General features: G+C 54.6%; 1 protein-coding gene across 1 annotated transcript; it reads right to left on the reverse strand.

Moving 5' to 3' along the window:
• Positions 1 to 5,021: 5,021 nt before the first annotated feature.
• On the reverse strand, positions 5,022 to 12,481 carry LOC125119082 (tumor necrosis factor receptor superfamily member 10D-like; the record flags this gene model as incomplete). Its single annotated transcript, XM_047765932.1, is given in 10 exon segments — positions 5,022 to 5,115; positions 5,117 to 5,369; positions 5,460 to 5,517; positions 6,340 to 6,586; positions 8,350 to 8,526; positions 9,002 to 9,033; positions 9,539 to 9,795; positions 10,744 to 10,855; positions 11,248 to 11,361; positions 12,427 to 12,481. Coding segments are annotated over 10 exon segments (1,365 nt in total), but the record flags the coding sequence as incomplete, so codon positions are not given.
• Positions 12,482 to 13,047: the final 566 nt, after the last annotated feature.

Raw genomic sequence — 13,047 nt, forward strand, 5'->3', positions numbered from 1 at the left:
TGGTGGGAATGTGCTGTGGGGCAAACACTGTTGCAAACAGCATGGAGGCTCCTTAAAAAACTGAAAATAGAACTACCGTACAATCCAGCAATCCACTCCAGGGCGTCTTATCCAGAGAAAACCACTATTTGAAAAGATACGTGCTACTTGGGATGAATTTTTTGCCTTTCCTACTCTTGCTTTTTCTTTATGAAATGGGCCTAATAACATTTTTCAGATTTGCTTAAAGTTTAAGCTTTCTGAGCAAAGGTTGCAGGCAACTCTGTTTAAAGGCTGTTTGCGTGGGAAACAGGCCTTAGAAGGTCGAGGTTGGATACTGCTCCGTAGGGATGGAGAGGCTGTCCCCGCCCCATTAGAGCCAGGATATCCTCACATTCTAGGCTTATTTCCCCTGAAGAGACACTGCTTCTCTTTCACAGGGAGATGCATGTTTCTCACTGAAGAGGAGAGCAGGGCCGATGTGCCAACCACTATTAAGCTCTGAGCCTCATGCTATGGGACCCCTCTCAGCAGCACACTCCACTGCATGTGCAGATACACCTGCCTATCTACCCACCCCCCCCCCCCCATGGGGAAATCAGGCTTGAGTGACCGAGGCTAAGTTTTCTTAGAAACTAAACAATCTGACCCCTGATCCAGAGATGATGGTGATGGTGTGTATATAGTCTGTTAGCATGTGTGTGTGTGTGTGTGTGTGTGTGTGTGTGTGTATACATATGCATGTAGACACATACAGGCTACCCGGGTCTACACATGCACGCACGCGCGCGCGCGCTCACACACCCACAACACACACACACACACACACCACACGGGCTCCTGTCTATAACTGTGGCAAAGGAGCTTATTAACTTACAGGTAGGATCTCAGACCTGTCAGCGCGTCGGAGAAAATATTGACCAAAGGAATAGGCGGAAGTAACGGGCTGTCTCTCTCCAGACCAGGGGAGAAGGGTGTGACTTCCGTCACCTGGGCCGGCTCTCCCAGGCTCTCCCTGCTTGCCTGTTCTCATGAAGTGAGCTGCTGTGTGGTGTGCAGCCCACAGCACAAGGACTGAGGGGGGCCCCTTGCCGTCTTCCCCCAAGAACGGAATCCAGCCTCCGCCTTGGATGTGAGCTGGGAAGCATGTCCCTTCCTGCACAGGCCAGTCTCGTGAGACCCCGAGTTAGAGAACTCAACCCCTCTGGGCCTGGATTGCTGGTCCACAGAAATGGGGAGGTATAAAGGCTGTGGCTGTAAGGCCCTACGCTTCAGGGTAACTTCTGCTAGTACAGGCTCCAACGTACCCTGTACGTCTGCTCAGACTCGTCACAAGTGGGCTGAAACACAGCCTGCTGACCGCTGATCCTGCCCCGACTCTCCCTCCTGCCCTAACACCCTCACCTCCCCAACCCCGAGTCGCCACTAAAATCTTGACAGACGCAGAAACAGATGGAGGCCCCGTCAGACGGCCCAGTCCAAGGACCATTCGGTTGATTTGACACAGGGGCCTCATACAGGAAACAGTTCTTTTTAAGAATTGATTGGGGGAGTTCCCATCGTGGCGCAGCAGAAACGAATCTGACTGGGAACCATGAGGTTGTGGTTCCATCTCTAGCCTTGCTCAGCGGGTTGAGGATTCGGCCTTGTCATGAGCTGTGGTGTAGGTCACAGACGTGGCCTGCATCCCGTGTTGCTGTGGCTGTGGTGTAGGGTGGCAGCTGTGGCTCTGATTCGACCCCTGGCCTGGGAACTTCCAAGTGCCTCAGGTGCGGCCCTAAGGGGCAACAATAAAATGACATGAAATGAAATGAAATTAATTTGACTGCAACTTCACCTCTTACTCCTGATTTGTGATCCTAAAACCTTTTTCTTCCTAATCCTGGTGTAATATGTGATGACTCTTGGTCAGGGCCAGGAGCAGGTGGGGGTCCCAAGAGGGTGTGCAGCTCTGCAGCCAGCACCTTTGCTCCGGGGAAGGGAACAGGCGTGGGACCACAGAACCTCCAGGTGGGTGGGAGGGCCAGAGCCTACAGTCCAGGGGAGGGGACCTGGGTCTCTATGAGGTTGCAGTGCAGAGCCACCTGGCCCACTGATGAGGGTGCAGAGGGGCCAGCAGAGAGGGAAGGGGAAGGTGGCCCTGGAGTTCCAGGAGGCCCACAGGTGAGAGGGTCACAGAGGGCCCCCCTCCTCAGGGACCCACTCATCCCAAGGGCTCTGTCAGAGCCAGTGCGCATCTCATCTCGTGAGAGCCCTGCAGGCCCAGGTGTGACCTAGAGACAGCACCTGGGGGGGCTGTGGGGGGGCCGGGCCAGGCGCAGGTCTCTCTGCCAGGGGAAGGCAGGGAGGGGAGGGAGGGGGGGAGCGGGGGCCGGATTCCAGGGGGAAATCCAGAGTCAGAGCAGAAAGAAACCCCTGCGGGCCGAGCCTCGAGGCATAAAGAAGGAAGGAGCAGGTCACGGCAAGAAACATGCCCTGCACCCTTGTCCCTCCGAGCTGCTCCCAAGAGGACGGGAAGATGGTCAAGAAACACACACACACCTTTGTAAATACAGAATTGCATGTTTAATTGGTCACAAATTCATAAGGACGTGGTATTTGTGCCCAGGGGCTTTTCTTCATTGTCTAATGTTTCCAATAAATTCCTAAAGGGATCCTCCCACCGAGAGGAAACATGAACAGAACCCAACTTTTAAATAAAACTTTTAAATAAAACTTCCCGTGCACTGACACGAAGCAATAAAGGAAACAACTTCATATCTCTTGAAGGTTTCACTGGTAAAAGACACAATAAATATGTGAATAAGTGAAAACGTATGACAAACACTCATAAGACTAATACTTTAGAAGGGCCCTCACAGAAATCCTCTGAGAGAAGGGCCAGATATCTGGAAAGAAGGGGCCAGATGGCTTGCTTATAACAGCAGGACCACGGGGGTCAGCCCCTTCCACAACACTCCAGTTGACTCCAGACACCATCCCCTGAACGTGCCTAAATGTCAGGCAATCCATCTTTGGCCACCTCAGCTTTGGGGAAGGCAACACACAGAGTCCTGAGACGGAAAAGACCAGAACTCCTGAGTGTTCCTTCCTCCATAAGATGATCCTGCAATAATGGGACTCCTACAAAGAAGGGTTTTAATGGAAGCCTTTTTTAAAACCAACAACAACAACAAAAGCAATGAAAGGACAGAACCCTAACACCGCCATTTTAGGCCAATTCCTACCAGTACTTAGCAATTTGGCATGTCTGTGTGAGTCTTTTTTGCAGGCGGCCAAAGCTTACGAAGAGGTTGAGATGCCCGAGTAGCCCACGCAGACGCCAAAAGGCAGTTCTCAGGCTCAGATCAGAGCACCCGGACTGCGAGTGCCCATCTAGTGCTGAGTCAGCCAACATGGGAAACAGTCCACGACCATCAACTGCACTTCCTCCCTGAGACCATGGCAGACACTGGCCCAGATCCCTCACCTCCCTCCGGGAACCCAGAGGGAGCCGAAGGTTCACTACCAAGATCAGACCAAGGGTTCACTAACACGATCAGACCAAGGGTCACTACCAAGATCAGACCAAGGGTCACTACCAAGATCCGACCAAGGTTCACTAAACAAGATGAGAACCAAGGGTCACTAACAAGATCAGACCAAGGGTCACTAACCAAGATCAGACCAAGGGTCACTACCAGATCAGGACCAAGGGTCACTAACACGATCAGACCAAGGGTCACTACCAAGATCAACCAAGGGTCCACTACAAGGGTCCACTACCAAGATCAGACCAAGGGTGACTAACAAATCAGACCAAGGTTCTCTACCAAGATCAGACCAAGGTTCTCTACCAAGATCAGACCAAGGGTCACTACCAAGATCAGACCAAGGGTGACTAACAAGATCAGACCAAGGTCACTACCAAGATCAGGACCAAGGGTCACTACCAAGATCAGACCAAGGGTGACTAACAAGATCAGGACCAAGGGTCCCTACCAAGATCAGACCAAGGTTCTCTTACCAAGATCAGACCAAGGGTCACTAACAAGATCAGACCAAGGTGACTACCAAGATCAGACCAAGGGTCACTAACAAGATCAGACCAAGGTTCTCTACCAAGATCAGACCAAGGTTCACTAACAAGATCAGACCAAGGGTGACTAACAAGATCAGACCAAGGGTCACTAACAAGATCAGACCAAGGGTCACTAACAAGATCAGACGCAAGACGCCGATGTCACTTGACATCTGCATCGAACCTGCATCCCACCCTCAGCACCGAGGTCCAACGAAGACCGGGCGGAGGCCCACGCCTGACAGCCCAGCTCACAGACACCAGACCACAGGGCTGTGCAGGGCTGCCACGTCTCGTCACGCTCTGCTGACTTGTAAACACCCACCGGTAAATAAAAGAAAGAGTCACACACCTCTGAGACTTTCAGGTATAAAAGCGTGGGCACCTAGAGGTCACCATGTATCCAAGAGTGCGAGGCTGCCTTTGAAGGAGAGCGGACTCCTCCAGGCTCCCCAGTGCGGGGTGGTGGCTCTTTTTCTGCCATTACTTGTGACACCCAATCGTTGCTGGCTTAGCACCTCTCAAAAAGGCAACCATGTAAACAATCCAGTGTTAATTTCACAGAATTTTTTTCTAGGCTACTATAAATATATATAAAAACATAGAAGCAGGAGTTCCCTTTGCGGCTCAGTGGTTCATGAACCTGACTTAGGATCCATGAGGTTGGGGTTCGACCCCCGGCCTCACTCAGTGGGTTAAGGATCCGGCGCTGCCGTGAGCTGTGGTGTAGGTCGCAGACGCAGCTCAGATCCCAAGTGGCTGTGGCTCTGGCGTAGGCAGCGGCCACAGCTCCGATTCGACCCCTAGCCTGGGAACCTCCATAGGCCGCAGGTGCGGCCCTAAGACAGCAAACACACCGCAAAAAACCATAAAAGCAGAAAGTCATACACAAACAACATTACAGATTACACCCTCTCCCCAACAAAAATAGATTCTATGTAATACGTGAGAGTAAAAAGTGCAAGTCCATTTGGATAAAAACGAGTCCAGAACTGGAAGATGAGGTCCTCAAACACTCAGGACACAGCAGCACCAGCTTCACCTTCTTTGAAGACGAACTTTCCGGAGCCCACCAGCGTTGTCCTCAATTTTCTCCTTTGCGTGTCTCTGCCCCAGTGCTGCTAAGGCATCGAGGAGGTCGTTGACTGAGGCCTCCCGCCCTTTGCAGCGGACCCAGGTCTCCAGCATCTCATACAAGGCATCCCCGGTGTTCTGGGCACGATCTCTGCTCTGCAGGATCTCATTTTGGGTGAGGCCCATCTTCCTCATGAGTTTGTCCCAGGCATCATAAGGCACGATGGTGGAAAAGTCATCAAGAACTGCCTCAAGCCTAGGTTGGGGGAAAGTCACAGAGAGAAGGTTGGGACCAGCTTCAGAAGGGCCGAGGACCCTCGGGCAGGCCTGGACCCCAGGGCGGGACCTGAAGAGCTCCCCCTGCTGAGGCAGCTGCTGCTCTGCATCCCTGACCTGCTTCCCACCTACAGAGAAAATCAGGCCACACGCCGCCTGGGCCCCCTATGTCCCCAGCACACTGTAGGGAGTCAAGGTCACCAGAGAATCCTGTCCTAAGTGAGGGAGAAGGGCCCCCCGGGGAGGGGAAATGGACGTCATGGAGGGAGAAGGCAGCAGTGGTAGGAGACAGAGGGGGGCCACCCGCCCCTCTCAGGAGACTCAGGGTGGCACCCGCCCCTCTCGTGAGCCTCAGGGCCCCAGCTGCCACCTCGGCACTGGGGACCCAGCAAGGCCTGGAGGGTGGAAGGTCTCTGGCTTCACACTCAGCTCGGCCTCCCTGAGCTGGATGGGGACAAACAGACGCTAACGTGTGAAGTGGAGCCGAGGCCGCCCGCTCGTGGGACTGTACTGGGGATGCAGGGCAAGCGTGTGCAACGCAGTGCACACCCACCGTGCATAGGTACCTAAGGTGGCCGCTGAATAGAGTTCATATTCTCTAACAGCTACGCTGGAAAACGTAAAATGTTCACAAGTTATAGTAATTTCCATAAAATAGGGCACGGACTCACTACATTCCAAAATGTTCATCTCAAAATGTAATAACGGTCAAAAATTGTTGATGGGACCTATTACATTCCTGTGTTCTACCAATTCTTTGAGATACGGGGTCGAGTTCTAACACAGCTCATCCAATTTGGCCACAGGTCAGCTGCCCCACAGCCTCCTGGGGCCAGTGGGTGCCCTGCTGGACGGCACAGCCCCTGAGGGGCCTCAGAGTGGGCAGACCTGGCTCTGAGGCCTTTGGAGTCTGGATGGCCCAGGCACAAGCCATCCCCGGTCTCAGCTGCCCTCACAGCTGTGGGGACGCAGTGAAGACACTGTCGCGCGTCCCTCCACTCCTAGTCCACGGTCCAGGGACAAACACTCACATTCTGTGGGGTCTTCACCGTCTGCAGGAACCAGTGGCCCTCTGCGCACCCGAGACCCTTCAGCTGCTGCCGGTTCCTGTGAAACGCAGTGGAGAAAGGTCTCGGTCTTCGTCAGGGGTCCCGGATTCGCTGAGTGACCAGGGCAGCCACCTGTCCTCCCGGGTCTCTACAGAGACGGAGAGCAACCTGCCACCCTGAGCAGCTCCCAGGCTCGTGTGCTCGTGGAGGACAGGCTCCCTGCGGTAGGGCTCACCTCCTACGTGTCTGCTCCAGCCTCGACGACCTCATGCGGCTGAGCCGCCGTCCCTCAATCAGGACAGGGACCGTTCCCACCGCCACGCAGTCCTTCTGCCCCTTCTAGTCCTTTCCCACCCACCGCCTCGGGAGACAGGCACTCCTCCCAGCTTGACGTGACTCAGATGAAGACTATTACAAGGGGCACTTGGCAAAGTCTAAAGGAGAGGGTTACTCCATGCATATGCGGCTGCTTTGATCAACAATACTGTACCATATCAGTAGTCTAAAGAAGGGCATGAAATGATCACACATTCCCCACGGACGCTTGAAAAATCACTTGGCAAATTTAAATGCCGATTCTGTGTTTTAAAAACACCTCAGGAGTTCCCGTCGTGGCGCAGCAGCAGAAACAAATCCGGCTAGGTAGGAACCATGACGCAGTGGGTTCAATCCCTGGCCTTGCTCAGAGGGTTAAGGATCTGGCGTGGCGGGTGGTTGTAGCCTGGCCGCTCCAGCTCCAGTTAGACCCCTAGCCTGGGAACCTCCATATGCCTAGGTGTGGCCCTAGAAAAGACAAGCAAACAAACAACACAAAAAACACCTCAGAACAGGAGCCTAGACTCATAGTGACAAGATTGCACATCTCAAAAAGAGCCAGTATCATTCTTAGGGGCCACACTGGAGGCCTCCCCAACAAGTCCAGTCAAGACCAAAAAACACCCCACTGCGCTAAGCATCAATGGAAGCAACAGTGCAGTTATTTGAAATTCGTCAAAACAATGTAAGCGCTAAGCAAACATCGTTCTGAACTTCGGGTCTCGGCAGCTGTAAGCACAACAAAAACAATTCAGATCTTTAAAGGGAGCAGACAAAACAGTCATTATTTTATATATGATTATAGCCTTACAAACATTGAGGGTTCCACAATGCCACGGCTATTGCTACTACTGCTACTACTACGAATGTGATTGTACGATTGTACGGATGGATGACTGCTTAAAACTTGTAGCAGACATGGAGTTCCCATCGTGGCGCAGTGGTTAACGAATCCCACTAGGAACCATGAGGTTGCGGGTTCGGTCCCTGCCCCTTGCTCAGTGAGTTTAAGGATCTGGCGTTGCCGTGAGCTGTGGTGTAGGTTGCAGACGCGGCTCGGATCCCGCGTTGCTGTGGCTCTGGCATAGGCGGTTGGCTACAGCTCCGATTCGACCCCTAGCCTGGGAACCTCCATGTTGCCGCAGGAGCGGCCCAAGAAATAGCAAAAAGCCAAAAAAAAATAAATAAAATAAAAAAAATAAAATTGTAAGCAGACAATAATTACATAGAGACTTACAAGAGATGGATAACATACAAGGTAACAGAACACGGGGTGATACAAAGATACAGCCTCCACAAGAACAGGCGACATTTACCAAAGAAAATATCACATCTAGGTGAGGTATAGGAAACCCCTTGACTTGAAATGCTAGCTCTTTTCATAAGAGAAATACAGACTATCTATTTAGAAATATCTGGGAGGTCCCATCGTGGGAACAAGACAGAGGGTAAGTAGCCTAAGAGCTCCCCCTCCATGACCCTGACGGCCCTCCTTCACCCCTTCCCCATGGGATAGGAGACGGGGGACCAGCATCAGCCTTTCCCTGTGTCCCCCACAGGCCCGGGCAAGTCGAAGGGCGAGGGCATCACACTCACCAGTAGATGGTCTGCTTCCCCTGAGGACTGTACTCCCGTTGGCTCCACCTGCTCAGGGTCTTCTACCTCCTGATCAGAGACTGGAGAGGACAGGCAGTCTCTATTGATCAGGGTGTCGTTGCGGGCATTGTCCAGAGCCTCCGGCCTTCTTGAGGGATGTGGTCGCCAGAAAAGGACCTTGGGAGGGCAAAGAGCTGACTCAGGAGTCCATACCTACAGATCCTCGCAGCAGCTGGGGGGACACGGAGGGTTCTGCCTCCCTACATACTCCCATGCTGTGCCCCCCAGCTGGGTACAGACTCAGCACATCCATGGCCCTGCCGATGGCCCCAGGACCCTGGTGCTGTGCTAAGGGGGGGCTCAGCACCCCTGCTGGACAAGCCCCAGCCCCAGGGTCCATCTAGGGTTAGGAGGTGAGGGTGTCTTACAAGCAGTAAGAAGCACAGCGCTAGCCCTGCCAACCGGCCTTAGGGCTGCTCTCAACAGACCAATGGCGCCCCTACAAGTCAGCCCAGAGCCCCCACCCCACTTGACAGAGCCAGGGACCATAGCACAGGGCAAACTGGGCACTGTGTCCACCCGGGGCCCTGGAGTGGGTGGGAAGCCCTTGCTGAGGGCCTGATGCCACCAGGTCCTGGAGAAACCAACTCACCTTGTCCATGAATTTGCGGTGCAGTCTACAACCTGGAAGAGAAGCAGCAGCCGCTTGAGCAGCGGGGAGAGTCCCCTTACAGCACCTCCCTGCCCAGGGACAGGACAGATACTGAACAAGGAGCCCCAGGCCTGGGGACAAGGACGGGCCCATTCCAACTCGGGGGAACCCTCAGGGACGGAGAAGAGATGGGGGGAAATGAAGTAAAAGGAAACACACATAAAATCTCTGCTGGGTTCTGCGGTATAAACCCTCCTGACTCTTGTCACCCAAGCGAGGTGCGGACCACCTCTCTGCCGCGGCTGGGGGCCCTGAAGGCATGAAGAGCTGACCTGGCCCCTTTCTCCGTGGCCATGGGGACCAGGGGACCATCCGCTGAGATGTGGGACTGAGGGGATCCTGGCCCTCGTAGGAGCAGGTGAGGTGGGAGGTGCAGAGGGATCCTGGGGACCAAGATCAGAGCCAGGCCAGGGCACCAGGAAGACTGGGGAGATGGAGGAGGGGCCCGTGCCTCCCCCTTCCATCCTGGTACCTCACCTTGAACTTTGTACTTGCAGAGCCAGCATGCGATCACCACCACTAAAAGGAAAGCTGGAGAAAGAGCTGCTCTTCTGGCCACCACTTTTAAATTCCCTGAGGAGGGAGAGGATGCGGTGGGCGGTTGCAGGTTCGTGGTCACTGGCTCTCCAGGATCCAGGGCCTCCCCACTGGCCCGGGTACCTGACTCTTGAGGCACACACTTGAGGTCACTCGAGGGGGTACACGGCGTGGCCATGACCATCCCATCAGGGCACCTGGGTACAGACACAGGGGATCCATCAGGGAAAGCTGGCCAGATGAGGAGAAAGAGGGAAGCACCTCCCGCCCAGTGTCCCTGACAGGACAGTGGCGGAGGAACAGGCTCTCCTGTCCGCAGGGCCGGGTCCCCTTACCCGCCTTGTTGGCTGCGAGAAGGATCAGAGCTTGGGCACTTCAGCCCCCAGGGCTCCTGCGGAGTGTTCAGAGCTGCCCCTTCCTCAGGCGCTGGGCCTTCTCTGCAAGGCCTGCCCTGGGCCTCCCTGGCTGCAGCGGGAGCCCGGGGGAGGGGGAACCTCATCCAGGTCAAGGGTCAGAAGGGCTCGGGCACAAGCTGAGCCTCCCCCGCCAGTCGCCCTTTCATACAAGGACCCTCTGGTCCTCCACCTGCTGACTCTGCCTACCAGCCACAGCCCACACTGGAGCGCCAGAGCAGAGCGCAGGACTGCTGGCCCCTGAGTCCCCAAAGAGGGAAGATTCGTGTCTTCTTGGGGAACAAGGGCTGGGGGTGAGGCCCGCTGGGCTGCCTCAGAGCTTCACAGGAAGGAACCTTGAAGGAGCCGCGTGCCCCATCTCCTTAGGACTCGCCTGTGGGCACCTTTGTGTTCGTGGGCCCTTTCCTGCCCCCAAACGAGGAAAAATCCCTTTGTGCGACGGCATTGTCACAGACGAATGCGAGCTTGGCTGCATTCTACTCATTTTCTTCCCTCTGCTATCAAAAGAAGCTACAGCTTCTCCTGGGCCACGGACAGTGTGGGGAACCTTAGCAGTGAGCCGGCTGCAGGGGAAGGGTGCTGAGGAGGTCTGGGAAGGCGCGGGGGGCAGGGAGGGGCTGCCTGCAGGCTGGGGCGGCCCCCCGGGCGGGCGCAGGGAAGGCCTGGGGCGGGAGGGGGCTCTGGGATAGTTCCCTTGAGCTGCTGGAAACCGCCTGGGCTCCTGCGTCTCACCTGGTGCGGCACTTCTGGCAGAACTCGGGGGAGTTTTCGTCACGGAAAGTTCCAGGCTTGCACTCACACCGTGTGTCCGCAGTTGCTGTGCAAGGGGTCTTCTCTTCTTCGCCTGAAGACAAAGGATCAGGTTTGGGGATTTGCGTCCCTCGAGTGACTCTCAACCCTTCTTCGCCACCCAGACCCCCACACGCTCAGGATTGGGAAGAAAAGGGTTTTCAGTCACACATCAGGAGCAAGCTATGGGGTAAGGTGGGGTGTAATCTGAGACGCCCTGGATGGCGAGGCACACCTACCTGGGTCAGGGCTCAACACCTAGTCCTCAGGGCAAGGCCAGAGGACCTCAGGTCCTGAAGGCCGAGAGAGGCTGAGCTCAGGAGGGGAGGAGGGGAGGAAGACCTAGCTGGGCTGGAAATCGGCTTTCTGCCTCCCTGACCCATTCACACCCCATCTCATCATCACCCAGCACCCTCACTGAGGCATGGGGGACCACGGGTCCTGTACCTGATTTGCAAACCGTGCAGCGTAAGCAAGAAGAGAGGCTGTTGGAAACACTGGTGTAATCCACTCCGTCTGTGCAGCGGACACACTCTCCACTGGCTTCCTCCACATGGAACCCTGAAAAGGAAGGGAAAAGCTGGAGAGGAAGACCCCACGGGATTCCCAGAGGCTGGCGGTGTGGCCAGGATGCCTCTTTCACCCATCAGTGGACTCCACACAGGGAACCCTTCTTGACTGGCCTCAATCTTTTTTTTTTTTTTTTTTTGGTCTTTGTAGAGCCACACCCTCAGCATGTGGAGGTTCCCAGGCTAGGGGTCCAATCGGAGCTGCAGCCGCCGGCCTACACCGCAGCCACAGCCACGCCAGATCTGAGCCGTGTCTGCAACCTACACCACAGCTCACGGCAACGCCAGATCCTTAACCCACTGAGCAGGGCCAGGGTTCGAAGCTGCATCCTCATGGGTCCTCGTCAGATTCGTTTCCACGAAGCAGCGCCGGACTTGGCCTCAATCTTTTGAGTTGACATCTACCACATACCTTAGACCAGTACTGCCAACAGCAATACACTGACGAGCCACACGTGAAAGTCATAGCCACAGGTGGCACATTAAGAGTAGCAAGAAAGAGGTCAACCTAATTTTAACAATGTGTTTTTTTAAGCTCAGAAGTTCCAACAGAGTGTCCCTTCAAATGTAATCCATATAAAAACATGGAGGTTTTTACTGCGGTTAATGCCTTACTAAAAAACAAAACCCCTGCTCCCTTCACAGCGCTCAGGGTCTGTGATCAGCCCCTGCCTGCCCTTGTGTCCTCTTTACCCTCCACTTACACCAGCTGCCCCCTAGTTTTGCTTAAACAAGCCCCGCCCTGCCCCCTGGGGGGCCATCTCAGGAGCACTCCACAGTGGCTCTCTGCATGGAAGTCGCCATCCCCAGGAGGCCCTCACTAACTCTGTCTCTGCGCCCCCTCCCCCCGGCCCCCATCACTCAGGTATCCTCGGGGTTCCTATTGCATCTCTCTCACTATCATGAGCATCCCTCTGTCTGGGGCCCACGCTCATGCCCTCCCAGCACAGTGCCTGGCCCAAAGAAGACGTCCATTAAACACCTGCAGAGATCTGAAAACCAAAAGGACATGGAGACAAGGGTGGGGTAAGGGCTGGAGATCAGTCTTCGGATGTACCTGCTGGACACTCCCTGGGGCTGCGACTCCCTGCCTCTGGGGCAGCGATTTGCTGGTAAATCGTCCCTGCTCTGTGGGCATGCCTGAGGCAGCTGTGACCTATGAGGACAAAGCAGGGACAGGCGTGAGTGGCTTCCAGACTCTTGTCCTCCTAGGATCCATCCCACAGTCCCTTGACCACCGCCCACAAAATGAAACAGAACTGGAACCTTTCTTCCAGCTCCAAACTCTCCTTTTTTTTCTATGCAGGTTTTGTCCCCTGGTCTTTGGTGCTAGCAAGTACCTGAACGCTGAACTTTTTTTTCCCCCCGGTACGCTTTTCTCTTAGAGTAAAAGAAAATCCGTTTATTCCAGAAAGTATAGACAAAAAAGTTTCGATAAGAATACAGAAACCACAGGTATCCCTTTGATTGGAGAACACAGCCCCTGTCTTGCTGTCTTTAGTTCTTCTATTTGACCGCACGCGCGAATACCCTCCCTCAGCCTCCCCCCACCCCTGCCACACACACGCATGCGCACACGTTTACAGATGAGGGTTATAGCAGACGTGCACTTTTTCAAAGTCGTGATCCAGAAGCACACTTTACGGAACTTCCGGTTTTAACCTGAGCGGCTGTCACC

Source organism: Phacochoerus africanus, unplaced genomic scaffold (genome assembly GCF_016906955.1).
Source record: "Phacochoerus africanus isolate WHEZ1 unplaced genomic scaffold, ROS_Pafr_v1 Scaffold_112, whole genome shotgun sequence".
In the NCBI taxonomy this organism is placed as follows: domain Eukaryota; kingdom Metazoa; phylum Chordata; class Mammalia; order Artiodactyla; family Suidae; genus Phacochoerus; species Phacochoerus africanus.